The sequence below is a fragment of the Apiospora hydei genome (assembly GCF_038363865.1).
Source record: "Apiospora hydei strain CBS 114990 chromosome Unknown utg000006l_segment0_segment0, whole genome shotgun sequence".
Taxonomy (NCBI): Eukaryota; Fungi; Ascomycota; class Sordariomycetes; order Amphisphaeriales; family Apiosporaceae; genus Apiospora; species Apiospora hydei.
In genome coordinates, this window is record NW_027117365.1 from 209,995 (window position 1) to 231,061 (window position 21,067).

The window sequence follows — 21,067 nt, forward strand, 5'->3', positions numbered from 1 at the left end:
GAAGGAGCCTTTCGAGTTGCTCGAACGCCTGATGAAACATGATATGATTTGCTTGATATTAAGAGACCCCCGACCCCTTTTCTAGTACCCATGAAGACCTAGCGCACATAACAAAACGACCGTCCCCGGCAGAAGGGCTCATCAATTCTGGGTTGCCTGATAGGCATGCACCACCTCCTCAATGGATACATCGAGGCCGATCAAAGGCCTGCCGGCGTACTTCTGTATCAGCTCGCGGAACCGCTCGTTCGGGACCACGATGTCGCTGCGGGGCATGGGTGTCGTCTCGGTGTACTCCTTCGGGGAGTCCAAGCGACATCGACCTTCGTGATGGCCTGGACCACGTCTGCGGCGCACCAGGTGCCTTGTGTAGCGAAGAGGCGCTCCCTGTCGACCTCGCCGGCGGCGAGCGAGATGACGTGCAGGGCCGCGACATCGCGCAGCGCGACGCACGTGCTGGGCGGGTGGGTAAAGAAATAAAATGTGCTCGTGGGCCCGTACGAGCCGCTATAGAACTCGGTCATGCCAGTATATGTCGAGTAAAAGCCGGGCCGCGGGTTTACGGGCGCCCCGTTCACCCAGTCGGGTAGGATGGTATTGAATGCGTACTTTGAACCAAGGCCCTCTTTTCGGTATACATCCCAGGCCGCCTTCTCGCTTTCCACCTTGCTCGCCTGGTAGGCCAGGTATCCATCGGCCGGTGCGGATCGGGCTCGGTATACGGCGTCGTGGAGAAAGGTATCGGAAGATACCAGTAAGCGTTCGCCTGGCGGTGGCGGATCGAAGGCGGCGGCGCGCGAGGAAGTGAGCGTAAAGGCTTTGACGGACGGGATCTTGGCGGCCTCGCGCATGAGGCCCACCGTAGCGGCGACGGTTTTATTGATGTCACACGAGGCGTCGTTGGCGATGTGAAGGACTCCCGAGACGCCCTGTAGGTGGTGGGGTGCGTACGACTCGGCCTTCGTCAAATCGTCCATGCCGCAGACTTGGAACCTGTCGCCGAAGTCCTGGTCGAAAGCCGACTGCAGTTCGAGCAGCTTCGACGGGTCCCGGGTGATGCCACGCACTCGAAACCCCTGCTGTAATGCTTCTTTCGCGGTGGCCGACCCGAGAAGGCCGGATACGCCTGTGATCAGAATCGTGTCGCCTTCAGTCAGACGGTCGAAGGAGGGTGAGAATACCATACTTCGGTAGTGCCTGTAAGCGATTGTCCCTCGTCGGACCTTTCAGATTGCCAGGGATCTTATCGTGTTCGCGAGCAGTACGCAATATTGCAGCCGGGCGGGATGTAAGAAACAATGGCATTGTGGTATCCGCTATAAAAAAGGCCTGCCCAATGGTAAACAGGCTTTGCGGCGAGACCAAGACCTGAACAAACTGTAGGTCGAAAAGGGTTGCGAGGAGACGATACGTGGGGTCTGAGAAACGCAAGTCTCATTTTCAGCTGGGCGCTGGCGACCCTACGAGACTTGTTGCATTGGGGGTCTCATCTCATCTACATGGTCTCACTGGGACGGGCGGCAAGATCTAGATTGCGACACATGAACATGACGATCTCCGATCGGGACCACGGCTTAATCCACAAGTCCGCAACGTCGTATCCATTTTGACCACACTTCACCTTCACCGGCGACAGCAAACGGATGGTTGAATGGCGCCGACTCCGGATCGAGACGTCATCGGCTGACAGTGATGGCGTGACGGTTCTGACGGAGGATGAGGAGGGGCGCCGCAAAGCGTCATGAGACCAAGGTGACTGCTTACTCTCAGCTGCTTACACGAGGACACTGCCCAATAGCAAACTCTCCGTGCTCTGCCCTATGGTCTCATCTTGCCTGCATGTGCATGCAATCCGTCCCGACTAGGACGCGTCCGATTGGCCGTGTCTGATCAGTGTCTTTGCTTTTCCGTCGCGGCCCGCACTTGTGTCGCACTTTCCGTGCTCCTGTGCCGTGCTAGCATAAGCTTTGCTGGCAGTCCACGTATCTCGAGCCTCGTCGAAAATTTCCTGATTGCGGCCCTGTGGCGGCGTACAGCAAGCAGGGGCTCGCACATTGAGCCGCGAATCAGCCTCTACCATGCCCCGTCCGTTTCTACACCGAAAGAAACGAAACATGGAAGTAAGTGCCTGTTCAAGCCACCAGGCCAATGTCCATTTTCTCGCTTCCTAGTTCTAGCATCCGGATGCCGGCCCATGTTTTGTTTTCCTTTACCTGCTTTGTTCTGTCCAGGTTCTACGGTGGCCTGGTGGTTGCCGATCCCCAACTCGTTCCACTCCGAAGTCTTGGGACAGCAACATCTCACGTTGTACAGCCAAGTCTTGGACGGAAGATGTCGCCACATTCAATCGAGGTTCCTATCACACCCAGCTCTCCATCGATTCTCGGGCAGACTACTCCTGCCAGTGCTATAAATGGAGATTCTCAACGTCGGGTTCGGCTACGGCAGGCTTGCGACGCTTGCACTACCGCCAAGGTCAAGTGCGACAAGGGTCGCCCAGCATGCCAACGCTGCTTGGACATTGACGACTTCTGCCAATACAGCCCCTCACGCAGGCATGGCCGACGCCCACGACGAGCGAGGACGAGCCCTCGGGAAACACCGTCGTCACAACCGCCGCAACCTCTACGTGAAGTGGGCATGGTAGAGTACTCCACCATGCCCTCTTTCGCCGACTTGTTTCCCGTTTCGACCAACATCCCCATGGATATGGCGGCGATCCCGGATTTCACCTTTGACAACGAGCTAGACCTGTCTAGCTTGCACGTGGGAAGCAATATCCGAAATTCGCACTGTGCGCATTCACAAGACTCAACTTCTTCACTCAACAATGCACATATACCGCCGGTGCAGCAGCAACCGTCAGAAAAAGGAGGTGCTGACATGGGCCTTGAGCTGGTCAGTCGCCAAGACCACAAACAAGAGGATGGGCATGCTTCGGAATGCGAGGCGCGAGCCCTCGGGGTACTGAAATCGCTTCAATACAGCCCAGTCCTTCACGACGCCAGCCCTACCGCCGGATACTGGGTGGACTCCATGGAAAGGCTGCTCTCCACCAACAAGACAGCTCTGGACGAGCTGCCGCGCCTGCTCGAGTGCCGCTGCGTGGATTCCCGACACGTGGCGCTGCTGCATCTGACCATCCTGTCGAAAATAGTGTCGTGGTACGAGGTGGCCGTGACGGCCGAGTACCACTCGAAGCGAATCGTGCTGAAGCCCATGAAGATCCAGTTCAGCGTGCTGGACCTCGACAGCGACGACTACGATATGCTGCACCGGGCGGTCCTGTGCCGGGAGCTCCAAAGGGCGGGCGGCGCGATTCGCAAGCTGGAGGTCCGGCTGGCGACTTCGGACACGCCCGAGTGTGCCCAGAATTCGGCCTGGGGCCGTCTAATCATTCAAGCGATCCGGGACGAGCTTGAACGCTGCGTGCTGGAGATGGAGAAGCGTCCAGCTAGGAATTGTAGTTAGGACGTATCGACCTTGGGCCTGTTGGGGCCTATAGGCTGCTATTCGCTGAACCAACTTACATGATTGATGACTGGATATCACGAATCAGCTTTATTGCCGCCGCAGTGTCGGCGACATGACGCTGGGTGAGACGGATGGTAGGGGAAAAAAGATCGAATAAAACAGCTTAAAAAGTAACTTGACAACCCAAGACAGAAAGCGTTGACATGGTGAAAAGCTCACATGGGATGGACATCCTCTAGTGCAATCTGCAGAGTGTCTTTGGTCTTCATACAGGCGATTATACCAGATTATCTAAATGTTACCTAAGACTATACATACATATACGGTGTACCATGAGCATCGGCGCCACTGGTATTGACCCAGAATTGTATCACCACGGCAGGTTAGGGGATATTCGGGGTTTAATTCCAACCCCTAGTGTATTTCTGTTACACACAGTGGGCCTAGCCTAGCTGTATTGCACTTGGATATGCTACATTACATAACACCCGAGCCCGAGGATATGGCAAAAGCCGAGCCAACTTCATCGATCGGTGAATGGATTCTATACACCATCTTTCATGCCACCGGGAAATCGGGGTTTAGTTCACATGTACCTAGTTCACGGAACTTGGCGAAAGACAGGGCTCCTAGCGTCGCCGGATAGGATCGGGAGTGTGAGACGGCTCGCTGGACTGTCGGCAACCTTTCGGCGAATGGGTCGGAGAACCCACAGAACCCCTTGGACGGGAAATGCATGTTACTTGGTGTGTGACACCGCATGTGGTTCAAATGATTTCCACGAAACATATACTCCCAACGGCGCATCCACTCATCTATCTCAGACCAACCATTGAGGTCTCTTCTCCAAAAAGCAGACATATACCCTGGGACCTTGTTCGATTCTATCCAATCCAAGTCACAGCCATTTCCCATCATGCAGTCGCTTTTCCGATCCACCTTGTTAACGTGGGCGACGTCCAGCCTATTGGCAACGCAGGTGCATGCGCATGCGAGACCCAGGGGCTGCGGGCCCACCCTCGAGCGCGATGTCGTAGTCGTCGGCGGCGGTTCTGGCGGAACGTAAGTGGTACCCATCTACCGGCTGCAGCACTCTGAGTCTCTGACTCTCTTCTTCCCATGAGACCCTGTTGCTGATCAAACACCCCCACCACACCACAGGTACGCCGCGGTGGGAATAGCCGCGCAGGGCAAGTCCGTCGCCGTCATCGAGATCGAGAATCGGCTGGGCGGCAACGTGGCCACGTACACCGACCCGGGCACCAACCAGACGACCGACTACGGCGTCATCCTCTACTCCAACACGTCGACGGCGCGCAACTACTTTGCCCACCTGGGCGTCCCGATTGGTCCCTATGAGGGCTACTTCCCCAACGGCTCCACCAAGTACCTGGACTACACCAACGGCAACGAGCTGCCGTACCCGGTGGTGGGCAACGTCACCGCCGCTCAGGAGATCTACCTGCAGCAGATGCAGCGCTACGGCGACCTCTTCTCGGCGCCCGGCTACTTCCTCCCGGATCCCGTCCCGGAGGACCTCCTGCTGCCGTGGGGCGAGTGGCTGGAGAAGTACAACGCCACCGCCATGGCGTACCAGGTCTTCTACGAGCAGGCCGGCAACGCCCTCGAGCTGCCGACGCTGTACATCATGAAGTACTTCAGCGTCGTGACCTTCACGACCGGCCGCCTCTACACCGTCAACCGCGGCAACCAGATCATCTACAACACGGCCTACGACAAGCTGGGCGGCGCCGCCAATGTCCTGCTCGAGAGCCACATCCAGCGCGTCACGCGGTCGGAGCAGGGCGTCGAGCTGGCGGTCAAGCGCCCCTGCGGCGTCCAGACCGTCCGGGCCAAGAAGCTCGTCATCGCCATCCGGCCACGGCACGCCGACCTGGCGCCCTGGCTGGACCTGCGGCCCGACGAGGCCCGCCTGACGCGGCAGTTCGCCCACATCAACACCTGGACCTGCATCCTCAACGGCACGGGCCTGCCGCTCGACACGGGCTACCAGCTCGTCGACCCCACGCGCGAGGCCGGCATCCCGCCGCTGCCCGAGACCCTGGGCATCTCGCAGTCGGGCATCGCCGACGTCGAGGCGCGCGCCTTCTGGTGGAGCACCGCGGCCGACATCACGCCCGCAAAAGCCGCGAGCCTGCTGCTGCGCACCGCCTACTTCGTGCAGGGCGCGCAGAACGTCTCGTCGCCCGCAGGCCAGCGGCCGACCGTCAACGGCCTGCTGGCGCACGCGCCCTACCTCCTCCACGTGTCCTCCGACGCCGTCGCCGCGGGGTTCTACCGCGAGCTCAACGGACTGCAGGGCCGGCACAGCACCTTCTGGACGGGCTCGGCGTGGGAGTCGGAGAGCTCCGAGGCCATCTGGCGGTTCACCGAGCAGATCATGCTCCCCGCTCTGATGGCGAGTTTGGGATAGGCTGGACAACGGACCCTACTGACTGCCTCGCGCGACCGACTGGGCGCCCATGTGGGTGACTAAGAGCATGCCCACCAGAAAAGCACTCTGGAGTCGGTTTTTATATAGCCTTTTTGTTCTTTTCTTGACTAACATCCATATTTTGTACCAACATTTTAGCATACCGTTCTATTGTACCAATAACTTAATATATCATACCTACTTTTGAGTCCATGTGTGTTGAGTTAACTCTATTCTGAGTCACTTGCTTCTGCTGGCCTGCCGGTATGAGGGAAAAAGCGAAAGGACAATAAAGGGGCAACCAAATATTTTTGAATTCATAACTCCTGACAGGAGGATTTGGTATCAATAGAAAGAAGAAAAAAAGATATAGAAGGTGTCGCCATAACATGTCGCTGCTTACCGTTACTACTTGCTAATCCTCGGGCTACTAATACCCTACGTTCTCGAACGGTTCACTGGGGTAGGCGTATGTGCGTTAAATTTAAAATGTATCTCTATAATTCCTAAATCCACTCGTTGGCTCGTATGTAATCTTCCAGCTTCGTTCGCGGCACCCCCGGGAACCGATCGGAGTCTACGGCCCGGATATTGTAGGCCCCCTCGTCGAGGAAGACGGCGTATACCAGCCCCACAATACCCTTGAACCTCTTGTAAAGCTCCCCCGCCTCAATCGCCTCTTCCCTGGCCTTCTTGATCATGCCTTTGCAGGTTTCCACATCCATGACATGGTTGATGCTACACTCCTCCCCCCGCACTCGCTCATACGTCGCCTTCAGCTCCAGCAGCGAGAACTCGTCGGAGCAAAACCGAAAGTAGCCCCCTTTTTCCGCCCCCTCGCTCGTCGTGAGCGCGATACTGAACTCGGCCGCGTCGTCCTCGGTGCTGAAGGGCGTCGGCGTCGCCCCCGCCCCGACCACGTTGATGACCCGTCGCCCCTTCCCCTCCCCGCCTTCCTTCTCCTCCCGCACCCACAGGTGGCTGTCGCCCTCGAGCGAGCCCGCCCCGGGCACGCCGAAGAGCGTCATGGCCAGCACGCCGCAGAAGACGTAGAGCGGCTTGACGGGGCTCGAGAGCAGGGCCAGCCGCGCGAAGCAGATCATGGCGTCGTAGCTCTCGATGACGCCGAGCGGCATCCCCTCCCAGTCCGTGTTCCAGCTGGCGGCGTGGAAGCGGCGGACGCCCGCGCGCTCCGCGGCCCGCAGCAGGGCCAGCTGCGCGTCCAGCACGAGCCGGGGCTCCTCGTTCCAGGCGACGACGACGGCGTCCACGCCGCCGGCGCAGGCGCGGTCGAACGGGGCGCCGACGTTGCCGCCGAACAGGTCGGGCACCTCGACGAAGCCTTCTAGCTCCGCGGCGATGTCTGGGGGGCATCTTGGAGGCGTCGCGGCCTAGGCCCCGCACGCGGTGGCCGCGGCGGAGGGCGGCGCGGACGAGGCAGAGGCCCATTCGGCCTGTCGCGCCGGGAATCAGGATGAGCATCGTTTTAGGGGTGTGCTCCGTTCAAAATCCCGCACCGAATGACGTAGTGGTAATATGATTCCAGAAAGCGAGGTATGAGCGAGAGAAACCATGTTAGAAGGGGAAGGGGCTCAATTGAAGAGTCCCCGGGGCTCATCACTTGCCGGAATCTGTGCAGCGCCCGTCAGGGGAAAGCTACTTCGTCCTCATAGATCTGCATTTGCTTTTGTCCCCACCCAAATCTGGCGTTCGCCAATTATCTTGGACAAATCCGCCGGGTTGTGGTCTAGGTAGAGGCCGATATCATCATGCCCGAAGCCAAGCCCGAAAGAATGCCCGAAGACATGCCGCCCAATGCCGCTATGTCCGAAGGCAAACCAGAGCCGGTGGTCGAGCCCGGCGGCCGATCTTCCCACCGTGAATTATCTGATTGGATTACCTTGAAACGCGCGGTATCCTGTTGGGCGGGAACCGATGATGATCCCAGCAACGCTCGCTCTGACAAGCTCGGGCGCGTAACACAAGCCCATGCCCCGACTCAGAAAAATGCGCATATTCCCATGAGTAGTCACACAAAGTCGAGCTACTGTCGAGTTTCCTGCCCAACAGAGAAAACAAAAGACCATCCCGCCTTACCTATCAGCAATGGCGGAAGCCGACGCAAGCCCAACCGTTCTCGTCGTCGGCGGCGGCTTAGCCGGCCTCTTCTGCGCCCTCGAATGCGTCCGGAACGGGTTCCGGACCACCTTGGTGGAATCGAAACCCGCCATCCAGACAGCCGGTAAGAGATATCTTTGGTTCCCCGTCATGGTAGTTGTTTTCGCCGATTAATGATAATAACCAACGACTTGAAACCCCCAACCACAGGTGACTTTATCACGATTGGCCCGACCGCCATCAACGCCCTCCGGCGATGGCCATCCATGGCCGCTGCCCTGGACCGGATCGCCTATAAGCCGGAAATATACTACCACAAGCAAGACGGGGAGCTCCTGGCGGGCCCCATGCCGGTGCACCCCAACTTCGGGCACATCATCTCCCGGCCGGCCCTGCACCGGGCCCTGATGGAGGCGCTGGAACTGCAAGGAGAAGAAAAGGTGACGATCCGGTGCGAGGCCAAGGTGTCGAGGTACTGGGAGTCCGAGACGGAGAGCGGGGTCGAGCTCGCCGACGGGGAGACGATCCGGGCGCACATGACCGTGGCCGCCGACGGCATCCACTCGCGCAGCTGGACGCTCGTGTCGGGCCAGGCGCCCGCCATCGTCCCCAGCGGCCTCGCCATGTTCCGCGCCGCGTTCCCGCTCGAGCACGCGCTGGCCGACCCGTCGCTGGCGGCACGGTGGACGCCGACGGCCGAGGACGACAAGATGGGCTTCTTCCTCGCGCCCGGCAGCTTCGGCATCGTCATGTTCGGGCAGGGCACCGCATCGTGGGTCTGGCAGCACCGCGACGACCCGGCCACCTCGTCCGAGTCCTGGGCCGCGACGCTCGACCCGGCCGACGCGCTCCGGCAGCTCGACGCCGAGGGCTGCTGGGGCGCCGACCTCCGCGCCGTCGTCGCGGCGACCCCGCGCGCGCACATTGTCGACTGGCGCCTCATGCGGCGGGCGCTGCGGCGCGGCTGGGGCTCGCCCGGCGGCCGGCTCATGCAGATCGGCGACGCGGCGCACCCGTTCCTGCCGACGACGGTCAACGGCGGGACCCAGGCGCTCGAAGACGGCGTGTCGCTGGCGCGGTGCCTGCGGCTGGCCGTCGAGAAGCACGGCGGTGGCGGAGGCGATCCGGGGTCGTCCCTGCCGGACGGGGCCCGGGTGCATAACATGCTGCGCATCGACCGCGTGGCGGCCATCGAGGCCACGGGCATGAAGCGCACCCAGAAGCACCACCAGGTCGACTTTGAGGCCGTCAAGAAGAACCCGGCGCTGGTGCGGAACGAGCCGGCCCCCTGGCAGATTGACCACGACCCGGAGGCCTATGCCGAGGAGATGTTTGATGAGTGTCTGGCGTGTTTGAAAGAGGGGAGGAAATTTGTAAATACCAACAAGCCTGATGAATTTGTTTTCGAGGAATGAAGTCAGAATACAAACCAATTTTAAGTGGAACTACAAGCATAAAAATCATTATAAAGTATTAAGCTCTGGTTATGAATCGAGTGGAAGGAAGATGGTTAGCTAGGTATGTTCGAGAGTTCGAGGCGAATTGACAAGTAGGTATTATATATAGCAACTGCTGTGATCACCTCATAGCATTGCATGCACATGGACGCGGACATAATAATCTTCATTTACCGCACACTTATACTAATGCATGAGAGGACCGGTCTAATATACGTTTGGTTTGATTTCTAGTTTGTTGGTATAAAGTAGCATAGCAGACACTCCCCAATTGGCTCCGCTCATCCCCAAAGCACCGACCACTATACCACTTACTGTCCCGCGAAGATTGCCTTGTTCTCCGTGACCCAGTCCTCGAGCGTAGTCGCCGGCTTGCCAGCATAAAGCTGCACGTTGCGCACGCCCTCTTCGTAGTTGGGGAACCGCGAGCCGTCCCCCTTGTCCGGGCCCGCCGTGCTCAAGCAGTCCACCATGAACTGGGCGTACGGGGGCGGCATGCCGAGCTTGATGTAATTGTCGTACCCCTCGGTCGGGCCCACGGGCGTGATGGTCAGGTCGGCCTTGCCGAGCGCCTCGCCGATCCGGGCGACGCTCTCGTGCAGCGAGCGGACCTCGGGCCCGTACAGGTAGACGATGTTCTTGTGTCCGTGGCGCGGGCCGGAGACGAGGATGTTGCCGATGACGCGGCCCACGTCGCTCGGGTGGATGTTGTCCTGCTCGAACGACCCGCCGTACAGCTCCACGTGGCCGGCCGCGATGCCCGCCTTCTCGGACAGCAGGTTCGTCATGAAGCAGCCGGGGCGCACGGCGACGTAGCCGCCTGGGCCGAACGCGTCGTCCAGGTTCGCCTCGATCTGGCCGTGCATGTGGGCCAGGAGGTCGGGCGGGGAATGTCGCGCAGCGGCCGGTCGACCAGGATGGTGAAGCTGCTCAGGAAGACGACGAACTCGACGCCGGCGGCCTTCATGGCGGTGATGGCGCCCTGGAGGTGGTCCTGGGCGCCGTGCACGAGGTAGATGAAGGCGCGCTTGGCGCCCGACTTCTTGACGGCCTCGGTCACCGTCGCGGGGTCTTGTAGGTCGGCTTGGACGCGGTGGAAGGGGCCCTTCGCCTCCTGCTCCTTCGAGAGGCCCGGGATGCTCTTGCTCGTGGTTCGCATGGCCAGCCAGACCTCGGCGCCGCACTCGGCTGCCGTGCGAGCGACGGCGGATCCGACTTGGCCCGTCGGACCAAACACGATGACCTTGGAAGCCATGATGGTGGAGAGTAGGCTTTTTTTGTTTGTGATTCTGGTGACGTATGGTGGAAGATTTTAGTGTTCAGCTTTCAGCTGGCCGTCCAGGTCACAACTAATGTCACTGTTCATTTGGTGTAAGCATGTTTGTATTAAGTGCTCTTACGCTACCCCGCTTTCCGTTCTTACCTCGCTCGCACAGAGGACGACTCGATGACGCGGTTATCTTAGATACATATCAAAGTGCAGGTTACACCTGCAGCGGTTGCCGATCCAATCAGATAATGTATCAGATATCGGGGCGAGGACGGCAAACGAAGACCAATCGTCGGCTCGGCGATAACAAAAAGAAACGTTGGCGAGCGAGACATGTACCCGTCAGAATCGATGACATTTGCCGAGCATAAGCCCGAAAGGTTCCCGTCCCCGAAGTAATCCCATGGTGAGAAAAATGAAATAACCCCCTGTATTCCCAGCTTCGCCCGGCCATCTATATTGAACATTACCGGGGGTGCCGGGGGTTGGCCCCTGGATATTGTCAACCCGCAAGACAGGAAACCGCCCCCTTAATCCCGAAGGCTTTCAAACCTATTGCATGCATATTTTACTGTTTCTTGATTTTGGCGGCAGGGACTTGGGCGATCAGCATTGAATGCATCTGTGCCAAAAAGGGACAGCGGTTGAGAAAGTCAAGATAGCCTCAATGAATGTGCCCGAAGTTATGATTCTCCGGGGCAAGCATGGTAAGCGGTAATTGAAACCAACCAAACTTTCAACCAAATCAAATATAGTTAGTCGATCGAAAAGTAACCGTTGAATTCTCTGTTGCCTATCTATCTATCTGTCTATCTATTGCTCCTGGCCAAGGTAAACCTCAATCACCGAGAGCTCGCTCCCCGTCGGCCGGTGAATAGCCCGGATCCTCAGTCTGGGATCGGCCTCTCGGAACAAGGCGACCCACTCGTCCTCCTCGCGCTCCTTGGCGTTGAACGTGCCGAGCATCATCAGGTCCTTCTGCCGCAGCGCCGCCTCGTGCGTGCCGGAGCCGGACCCGGGCTTGGGCAGCACCATGTCCATGACGAGCAGGCGGCTCGAGGCGGGCGCCATGGCGTCCGCGAGGCCCCGGACGATCCGCGCCGCGTCCGCGTCGGGCCAGTCGTGCAGGATGGTGCGCAGGAGGTAGACGTCGGCGCCCTGCTGCGGCTGCGGCTGGAAAAGTCGTGCTCGGCGGCGTGGAGGCGCGAGCGGACGGCCTGGTCGGGCAGCGCGGCGATCTGCGCTTGGGCGTTGGCGATCGGGCCGGCGAGGTCTTGGATGGTGATTTGGAGTTGCGGGTGGGCTCCTGCTAGCATGATGGCGGTAGAGCCGCTGCTGCCGCCGACCTGAAGGGAACACACACTGTGTCAGCACACCGGTAATATAAGTGGTAGAGATAGAAACCATCGCTTGCTAACATACGTCGACGACTGTTGTCACCCCAGAAGCGGCCCAGTCAAAGGCGTCCAACAGATGTTCGACGCGCGAACCCGTATGAGACACGGCGCGACTCTTCATGTAATCCTCAAACTTCTTCTGCAGCTCCGGCCGCGACTTCAAATGCGCAAAGAAGGGCAGTTCCGTGCTATTGGCCACGTTGTATGCCGTTTCGTTGGGCGCTCGGCTGTCTCCCCACCGTTCCGTCGCCTTGACTAGGCCGGCCATGACGGGAATGGTGGCGTTGAACATGTGCTCCAGCTGCACCCGCATGTGGGCGTCCTCGACAAAGGAGGCCGAGAGGGCGTTGTGGGAAACACGGCCGCTCGGAGTCTCACAGAGAAATCCGGCCGTCATGGCCATGCGCGCTACGGAGCGTAAGGTCGACTCGGGAACCGCCGCCATTGCGGCGATGGCAGCATAGGGTGTCTCATGAGGCGGCAGAGGGATATTGGAGAGTATATTGAAATGGCTGAGCCATTGTATGCTGTAATATTGCTGTTGTTGGATGTGAAGATCGGTCAAGAAGCTGCTCGGATCGTGGACGAGCTGTCTGATCTGCGCCGTGTGTTCCAACGCCGCATCTCTTGCTACTTTCTCCATGATGATGGCGTAAAAGAAACAAGGCTCCAAAAGATGTGTATTCTAAGGCGAAAACCCCGGAAGTTGGCTTGTAGATGTTTCGTATCTGCTTGGACATGAACCGTGATAACCTCGACCATGCATAGAATCTGACTGTGACGCACTCGTGTAGTGTAATACCGCCGATGATATTACCGACAGCATGTAGCTGCATGTCTGAGATGCACCGCAGATCCCACCTTTGACCCGGCCGGGCGTTGAACCCATGCAAGATAACGGGTTGTGGAACGGGCATACCACGGGTTCTACTTTCTTCTCGTTCACCGCTCGGTACTCGTGGACGTCGCTCCAACGTCCACTACTCTCCGCGAGCACCCGCTTGATCCCTATAGGTACGCCCATTGAGTGTTACGTGGGATGGTTGGGGCCCGTCGCGCACCGAGCCACCGAGGTTCGTTCCCTTGGCTTTCTGTCGCTGAATGACGTACAGTTGGAAAGGTCTCACTGCCATCTCCCATGTGCTTAATCTCTCCAAGAAGAAGCGGACACAGAACGCGCCATTTGGCTGACCAACAATCTTCGATGTAGTGATTTGCAGATAACGCCCCTCTCTATAAGTAACGCTAACAGGAGTTAAATGCGGATCTAGACTGTCTCCAGTACCACTACACTCACCACCAGCGAATCCCGCAGGCTTGGAAATTTAACCATGGGCAGTCATAGGACAAATCCCATGACGCTCTATCTCTTCGGAGATCAGACATTCGACGTCGAGCCGCATATTGGCGTCCTACTGCAGGAAAAAGACGACCTGTTCCTACAAACCTTCCTTCGTGGCTCCTACAATGCCATTCGACTCGAGATTTACAAACTGCCGCCGGCCGTCCGGGGAACGCTGCCTCGCTTTTCCTGTCTCGAGGACTTGGCCTCCTGGAGACAAAATGGGACCGGAGAGCGATGTATTGCTCTGGACATGGCCATGACCACACTGTGGCAACTAGGGATCTTTATACTGTGCGTTTACAGAGGCGCCGAAGGAGAACTTGCCAGAATATTGCTGATGTTTCCCCAGACAAGGTGATGGGTGCTTCGGCAAAACACAAAGCTCCATTGTCGCTGGACTGTGCACCGGTAACTTTGCTGCGGCCGCCGTTAGTTGCAGTAGAAGCAGGACGGATCTGATCGCTACGGCTGTTGATGCAGTCGTCGCGTCTTTCCGGACGGGGATAGTCGTGGCCGATGTTGCCCAAAGGGTCACGATATCCCGAGACGGCAAATCAAGTTGGTCATTCGTCGTAGAAGGAACATCATCAGCTTCCCTGATTCAGAACTTCAACGACCAGAGTGTAAGCTCACCGCTTAATTCCCCATCGTATCTTGGTCTTCTGCTAATAATAATCACTACACAGACTCTTCCTTCAATAAGCAGGCCATATATCAGCGCCTACCTGCCCAATGCCATGTCCATCAGCGGACCCCCTAATACTTTGGCTAGGCTGATGAACTCGGATGACTTTAAGCCGCTAACCAAGAAGGATCTCCCCATATTCGGGCCATACCATGCTGCCCATCTCTACTCACCCGACGACCCGACGGCGATTGTTTCTGGCTTGCGTGGTGGTGACGGAGCCGCCAAGTCAGAGAACATCCCGTTCCTCTCGACCAAGAAGACTTCGACCGAGACACGATATTTTTCATCGCTGCTGCGAGAAGCCGTCGTCGAGGTTCTAATGCGGCCTCTACAATGGAGCGCCCTCCAGGAAAGCCTCGAATCCATTCTCCGTGCCGCATCCCCGCACCGGTTCAGCATCGTTCCCATTGGATCTGCGGCTCATCAACTCTTCTCCAAGGCGCTCCGAGAGACGGAATTCGGCTCTTTGTTGGCACCGACGACACGTCCGCCGACGAACGGAACGGCCACAACGAGATGCAGTCCCAAGAAGCCCAGACTGGCCATCGTGGGCATGTCGGGCCGGTTTCCCGACGCGAAGAACAACGAGGCGTTCTGGGACATCCTCCGCCAGGGGCTTGACGTCCACAAGACCGTGCCGCCGCAACGCTGGGACGCCGGCACGCACGTCGACACGAGCGCCAACCCGCGGAAAAACACCAGCGCGACCCCGTTTGGCTGCTGGCTCCAGGATCCCGAACAGTTCGACGCCCGCTTCTTCAACATCTCGCCCAAGGAGGCGGCGCAGATCGACCCCGCGCAGCGGCTGGCGCTGATGACGGCATACGAGGCCATCGAGGGCGCCGGCATCGTCTCGGACGCGACGCCGTCCAGCCGGCCGGACCGGATCGGCGTCTTCTACGGCGTGACGAGCAACGACTGGATGGAGACCAACAGCGCGCAGGACATCGACGCGCACATGATCCCCGGCGGGAACCGGGCCTTCATCCCGGGCCGCATCAACTACTTCTTCAAGTTCAGCGGGCCCAGCTACGCCGTCGACACGGCCTGCTCCTCCAGCCTGGCGGCGATCCACCTGGCGTGCAACGCGCTCTGGTGCGGCGACGTTGACACCGCCGTCGCGGGCGGCACCAACGTCGTCACCAACCCGGACTTCACGGCCGGCCTCGACCGCGGCCACTTCCTCTCGCGCACGGGCAACTGCAAGACTTTTGATGACGGCGCCGACGGGTACTGCCGCGGCGAGGGTGTCGCCACCGTCGTCCTAAAGCGGCTCGACGACGCCCTGGCCGAAAACGACCCGGTCCTCGGCGTCATCCTGGGCGCCGCCACCAACCACTCGGCCGAGTCCGAGTCCATCACGCGGCCGCACGTCGGGGCCCAGCGGACCATTTTCCGCAAGCTCCTGAACGAGACCGGAGTCGATCCGTACTCGGTCAGCTACATCGAGATGCACGGCACGGGGACGCAGGCCGGCGACGCGGCCGAGATGACCAGCGTTCTCGACGTCTTTGCTCCTCACCCCGCCGCGCCGCTCCAGGGCAAAGGCAAAGGCGGCGGTAGCAGTAGTAGACGGGCGAGAGGCGGGGAGGAGCGCCTCTACCTCGGCTCGGCCAAGGCGAACATCGGCCACGGCGAGGCGGCGTCGGGCGCGTCCGGTCTGATCAAGGTCCTGATGATGATGGAGAAGAACTTGATCGTGCCCCACTGCGGCATCAAGACCAAGATCAACCACAACTTCCCGACGGACCTCGAGGAGCGGCAAGTGCGCATCGCCCTGGAGCCGACGGCGTGGCAGAAGCGTGGTGAGCACGGGGCCAGGCGCGTGCTCGTAAACAACTTCTCCGCCGCGGGAGGCAACACGGCGCTTCTGCTCGAAGATGCGCCATGTAGGCGACCCGAGGTGGATGCTGCTGCCATTATCGATTCCCGCAAACTGTACCCGGTGGCCGTCTCCGCCAAGGTCGGCGCGTCCCTGCAGGGCAACCTGCGGTCGCTGCTCGCACATCTGGAACAGACGCCCGAGGTCTCGCTCGGGGAACTTTCGTACACCACGACCTCGCGGCGAACCCACCATCCACACCGCACCCTGTTCGTGGGCTCCACGGTGGGCGAAATCTGCGACAAGATCAAGACGGTCATCCACGACGGCGTCGGCATGACCAGGCCCATGGGCTCTCCGCGCGTCATCTTTAGCTTCACCGGCCAGGGCGCCCAGTACCCGGGCATGGCCCGGCAGCTCCTACAGGAGAGCTCGGTGTTTGCCGGGGAGCTGCGCCGCCTGGACCAGATCGCGACGAGCCTCGGCTTCCCGTCGCTGATCCCCTTCGTCGACCACGACGAGAAAGATAAGGACGCCCCCGCCTTCTCACCCTGCGTCGTGCAGCTCGCGAGCGTCTGCGTGCAAATGGCCCTGGTCAAACTGTGGGCATCCTGGGACATCCTCCCCGCCGCCGTCGTGGGGCACAGCCTGGGCGAGTACGCCGCCCTCAACGCCGCCGGCGTGCTCTCGGACGTCGACGCCGTCTTCCTCGTCGGCACCCGGGCGCGGCTGCTCGAGGAGAAGTGCACGGCCGGCACGCACGCCATGCTGGTCGTCTACGGCCCCGTCGACAGGATTTCCGAGGCGTTGCGCGGCAGCGAAAGCGAAAGCGGGTACGAGACGGCCTGCATCAACTCGCCGACGGAAACGGTCCTCGCCGGCCCCCGCGACGAGATGCCGAAACTTCAGGAGACGCTGAAGACGGCCGGCATGAGCAGCACGCTGCTCCAGGTGCCTTTTGCGTTCCATTCGTCTCAGGTCGATGTCATCCTGTCCGAATTCCAGACACGGGCCCAAGGCGTCACGTTTTCATCACCCAAGATCCCCGTCATCCGGCCGCTGGACGGTACCATTTCGGACGCCACCACGATCACCGACCCGGAGTACCTGGTCCGCCACTCGCGCGAGGCCGTCAACATGCTCCGGGCACTGACGGCTGCCCAAGAAGCCGGTCTCGTCACAGACAGATCTACCTTCCTCGAGATCGGCTCCCATCCGGCCATCTGCAAAATGGTGAAATCGACTCTGGGATCGTCCGCCGCGGCCGTGGCCTCTCTGCAACGGGGCGCCAGGCCATGGGACGTGCTCGCCCGGTCGCTCAAGACCCTGTACGACGGCGGCGCCAACATCCGCTGGGCCGCGTACCAGCAAGACTTCCCGCGGGCCCATAAGGTGGTGCCGATGCCGTCGTACGCCTGGGATCTCAAACCCTACTGGATCCAGTACGTCCACGACTGGTCGCTGCGCAAGGGAGAGCCCGCCATCCAACAGTCGTCCGCAGGCCCCCGGATCGAGAGCACCACGATCCATTCCATCGTCTCGGAATCGGGCGACTCGAAACGTGTGCAGATCGTCGTCGAGGCCGATATCGCGCGCAAGGACCTGAGTCCGCTGGTGCAGGGCCACGAGGTAGACGGCATTCCGCTGTGCACACCGTCCGTCTATGCTGACATGGCTCTCACCCTGGGCGCGTACCTGCGGGGGCGATACCAGCCGAATCAGACGGAAAAGGTCATAGACGTGTCGGACATGACCATTTCCAAGGCTCTGATCTTGAACGAGCAGTCGAACAAGCAGCTCCTCCAACTCCACGCGGAAGCCGACTGGGCCACGCAGTCGGTGACCATGAAGTTCATGTCCTTCAAGAAGAAGACCCAAGAGCTCCAAGAGCACGCCCGCTGCATCGTCCGCTTCAAACCCCCCACCCTCCAGCCGGACCTCCAACAGTCCCGCGTCGCCGAGGTCCAAGCCCGGATCCAGGCCCTGCGCGAGGGCGTCGTCTCGGGCGCGACGGCCCGGTACAGCCGCGCCATGGTGTACCGCGCCATTCGCCCGCTCGCGCGCTTCCACGACGACTACCGCGCCATCGACGGGATCCTCCTCGACAGCGGCACGCTCGAGGCCGCGTGCCGCCTCAGCTTCGGCGGCGTCCGGCAAAGCAAAGGCGACGCCTTCCACACGCACCCGGCCGTGCTCGACGCCCTGACCCAGGTCTGCGGCTTCGCCATGAATTGCAACGACGGCACCGACCTCGACGTCGAGGTCTTCATGAACCACGGCTGGGGCTCCTTGCAGCTCTTCGAGCCCGTCCGCTTCGACGGCAGGTACACCACATACACCCGCATGGAGCCCGGCCCGGACAAGCTGTGGCGCGGCGACGTCCTGGTCTTTGACAGACGACGGGGTCGGCTCGTGGCGCATCTGGGGCAGATTGCGATTCAGGGGGTGCCGCGCCGGGTGCTGAAAGTGATACTGTCCCTCGAGAGCGGCAGGAAAGGACAGCATGTCGCCGCCGCGGCCGCACCGCGTTCTGGCAATGTCGAGAAGAGCAAAACGCCGGAGAAAATATCATCATCCCCAGCAGCCCATTCGGAGTCGGTATCTCGACCGACGCCGAAACAGATAGAGCTGGCCCTCATTGATGTCGGAATACAAATCATTGCGGAGGAGTCGGGCGTTGCTGTGGAGGGATTCACAGACGACACTGTTTTCTCAGACATGGGCATCGATTCCCTTCTGGGTATGACCATTTCGGCACGGTTCCAAGACCAACTGGACGTTGATCTGGATTTTAACGGTCTGTTCTTCGAATATCCCACCGTGAAGGATCTGAAGGCATTCCTTGCCAAGTCTCTTCCTGTCGCCGGACCAGGAACTTCGGCTGTGGACGGCTATACTACGCCCGACGCAGATTCGTCCGCAGATGGCTCTAAGACTCCCAAAACCCCCGAGACTCCCAAGGCTTTGGAGAACGGGCACGGCTCCAACGCCGACTTCACCCGGGCTCTCCAGATCATCGCGGAGGAGAGCGGCGTGGAAGCGGCTGAGCTTGGTGATGACACTTGCCTGGCGGACTGTGGCGTCGATTCTCTCCTGTCGCTCATCATTACGAGCCGCTTCCGAGACGAACTCGACCTCGCGGTGGAGAACGAGTCGCTCTTCTTGGAGCAGCCAACTGTGGGTGACTTGAAACGGGCACTCTTCGGGGCGCCGGAAAATGGCGTGAAAGCAGCAATGCCTGTGCCGCCGCCTCCGGTCGTGGACCCAGAGGTCGAGGCACAGCCGCTTGTGAACGGTGGGAGTAACCACGGCAAAAAGACGAACGGCACACAACAAGGACCCAATGACGAAGTTCGTCTCGCTTTACTCGACTCTCGAAAGCAGGCCGTGGACCAACTGGTAGAAACGTTCACCGAGGGGTTCTCCGCGCCGACCTCCGACAACAACGGTCCAGTCCCAGCCGCCAATCAGAGCGTCGTCCTGGTGACAGGCGGCACCGGCAGCCTGGGGAGTAATCTGGTCTACCACCTGGCCCAACTCGACACCGTCAAGACCGTCGTCTGCCTGAACCGCCGAAACCGGGAGGCGGACCCCGCGACGCGCCAGTTCAAAGCCATGCGCGAGAAGGGCATCCGTTTCCCCGACGCCCTCAAGCTCAAGCTGCTCATCCTCCAGACCGACTCGGCCCTGCCGCGCCTCGGGCTCGAGCCGGCGCAGTACGACGCCCTCGCCGCGTCCGTCACCCACCTCGTCCACCAGGCGTGGCCGATGAGCGCCACGCGCGCCCTACCGGGCTTCGCGTCGGAGTTCCGCGTCATGCGGAACCTCATCGACTTTGCGCGCGACGCCGCGTCCGCCACCAGCCGACCCGCGGGGTTCCGGTTCAGCTTCGAGATGGTCTCGTCCATCGGCGTCGTCGGCCTGTACGGCCAACAACAACAAGAACAACATGACGGGGGCAAAGCACCTCTGCCCGTCGTGTTCGTGCCCGAGACCAGCGCCACCATCGATTCCGTCCTGCCCAACGGCTACAGCGAGGCCAAGTGGGGCTGCGAGCGCATGCTCGAGGCGACGCTGCACCGGCACCCGGCGCGCTTCCGCACCATGACGGCGCGGCTCGGGCAGATCGCGGGGTCCAAGACGAGCGGGTACTGGAACCCGATGGAGCACTTCGGGTTCCTGGTCAAGTCGTCGTGCACCCTCGGCGCCCTGCCCGACGTCGAGGGCAAGCTCTACTGGACACCCGTCAACGACGTCGCCGCGACCCTGGCCGACCTCGTCCTGGCCGACGGCGACCCCGCCCCTTCTACCACGTCGACAACCCGGTCGGGCAGCCGTGGCCGGAGACGACCCAGTTCCTCCAGACCGCGCTGCGGATCCCGCGCCTCGTGCCCTTCCCCGACTGGCTGGCGCGGGTGCGGCAGGCGCCGCAGCGGGGCAACCCGGCGCTGATCTTGTCCGAGTTCTTGGAGTCCAACTACCTGCGCATGTCGTGCGGGGGGGGCTGGTCCTGGACGTCTCTAACACCCTGAAGCACTCGGCGACGCTCAGGGAGGTAGGCCCTGTCCCGCAGGAGATCTTGGGCAAGTATATATATATCTGGAAGGAGATTGGGTTTCTCTAAGCTACCACGGAGGCAAGAGACTGCAGGGAGAAACCGTCGGTTACTTTACTTTTTAATAATTCCCTTATATTTATTAATAGCATATGTTTTAATTGGTTTATTTTTATTATTAATATAAACGTTAAATCGAAACTGCTTTTTTTAATATTAATAATATTCAGGTTATACGTTTTTTTATTATACGGCTTTATATTGATACGAGGTTATTATTAATTTACGTAACTTTTATATATTTTTTATTATTTATATAAGCTATATTTATAATATAACTTATAAACTAAACCATTTACGGAATAAAAACGGGATTAAAAAACAACTATCCCCCTACACAAGTCTAACCGCTCCGCGTTCCACGACCGGAACACTCTGATCCTGGTAAAGCTTAATAGTCAAGGCACTACTAGGGCTACCAAACCGTAGGAGTCTCCATATCCCATG

The 21,067-nt window shown here is 59.7% G+C and overlaps 8 protein-coding genes across 8 annotated transcripts; 4 read left to right on the forward strand and 4 right to left on the reverse strand.

Moving 5' to 3' along the window:
* Window positions 1-227: 227 nt before the first annotated feature.
* Window positions 228-1,184, reverse strand: PG997_007240 (aldehyde reductase; the record flags this gene model as incomplete). Its single annotated transcript, XM_066811555.1, has 1 exon — window positions 228-1,184. One exon carries the CDS (start codon window positions 1,182-1,184, stop codon window positions 228-230), a length of 957 nt encoding a protein of 318 aa, XP_066666897.1.
* A 1,000-nt stretch (window positions 1,185-2,184) lies between these two features.
* Window positions 2,185-3,471, forward strand: PG997_007241 (uncharacterized protein; the record flags this gene model as incomplete). The annotated part of the gene is made up of 1 exon (XM_066811556.1): window positions 2,185-3,471. The coding sequence occupies one exon, from the start codon at window positions 2,185-2,187 to the stop codon at window positions 3,469-3,471; it is 1,287 nt and encodes a 428-aa protein (XP_066666898.1).
* Window positions 3,472-4,390: 919 nt separating this feature from the next.
* Window positions 4,391-5,908, forward strand: PG997_007242 (uncharacterized protein; the record flags this gene model as incomplete). Its single annotated transcript, XM_066811557.1, has 2 exons — window positions 4,391-4,536; window positions 4,636-5,908. 2 exons carry the CDS (start codon window positions 4,391-4,393, stop codon window positions 5,906-5,908), a joined length of 1,419 nt encoding a protein of 472 aa, XP_066666899.1.
* A 506-nt stretch (window positions 5,909-6,414) lies between these two features.
* PG997_007243 (NAD(P)-binding protein) lies at window positions 6,415-7,390 on the reverse strand (the record flags this gene model as incomplete). Its single annotated transcript, XM_066811558.1, is given in 2 exon segments — window positions 6,415-7,299; window positions 7,313-7,390. The coding sequence occupies 2 exon segments, from the start codon at window positions 7,388-7,390 to the stop codon at window positions 6,415-6,417; spliced, it is 963 nt and encodes a 320-aa protein (XP_066666900.1).
* A 624-nt stretch (window positions 7,391-8,014) lies between these two features.
* Window positions 8,015-9,441, forward strand: PG997_007244 (uncharacterized protein; the record flags this gene model as incomplete). The annotated part of the gene is made up of 2 exons (XM_066811559.1): window positions 8,015-8,150; window positions 8,237-9,441. The coding sequence occupies 2 exons, from the start codon at window positions 8,015-8,017 to the stop codon at window positions 9,439-9,441; spliced, it is 1,341 nt and encodes a 446-aa protein (XP_066666901.1).
* A 359-nt stretch (window positions 9,442-9,800) lies between these two features.
* PG997_007245 (uncharacterized protein) lies at window positions 9,801-10,738 on the reverse strand (the record flags this gene model as incomplete). The annotated part of the gene is made up of 2 exons (XM_066811560.1): window positions 9,801-10,337; window positions 10,397-10,738. Coding segments are annotated over 2 exons (879 nt in total), but the record flags the coding sequence as incomplete, so codon positions are not given.
* An 828-nt stretch (window positions 10,739-11,566) lies between these two features.
* Window positions 11,567-12,793, reverse strand: PG997_007246 (uncharacterized protein; the record flags this gene model as incomplete). Its single annotated transcript, XM_066811561.1, has 3 exons — window positions 11,567-11,920; window positions 11,968-12,099; window positions 12,176-12,793. 3 exons carry the CDS (start codon window positions 12,791-12,793, stop codon window positions 11,567-11,569), a joined length of 1,104 nt encoding a protein of 367 aa, XP_066666903.1.
* A 688-nt stretch (window positions 12,794-13,481) lies between these two features.
* PG997_007247 (uncharacterized protein) lies at window positions 13,482-20,537 on the forward strand (the record flags this gene model as incomplete). Its single annotated transcript, XM_066811562.1, has 4 exons — window positions 13,482-13,786; window positions 13,845-14,118; window positions 14,182-20,283; window positions 20,340-20,537. The coding sequence occupies 4 exons, from the start codon at window positions 13,482-13,484 to the stop codon at window positions 20,535-20,537; spliced, it is 6,879 nt and encodes a 2,292-aa protein (XP_066666904.1).
* Between the last annotated feature and the right edge of the window lie 530 nt (window positions 20,538-21,067).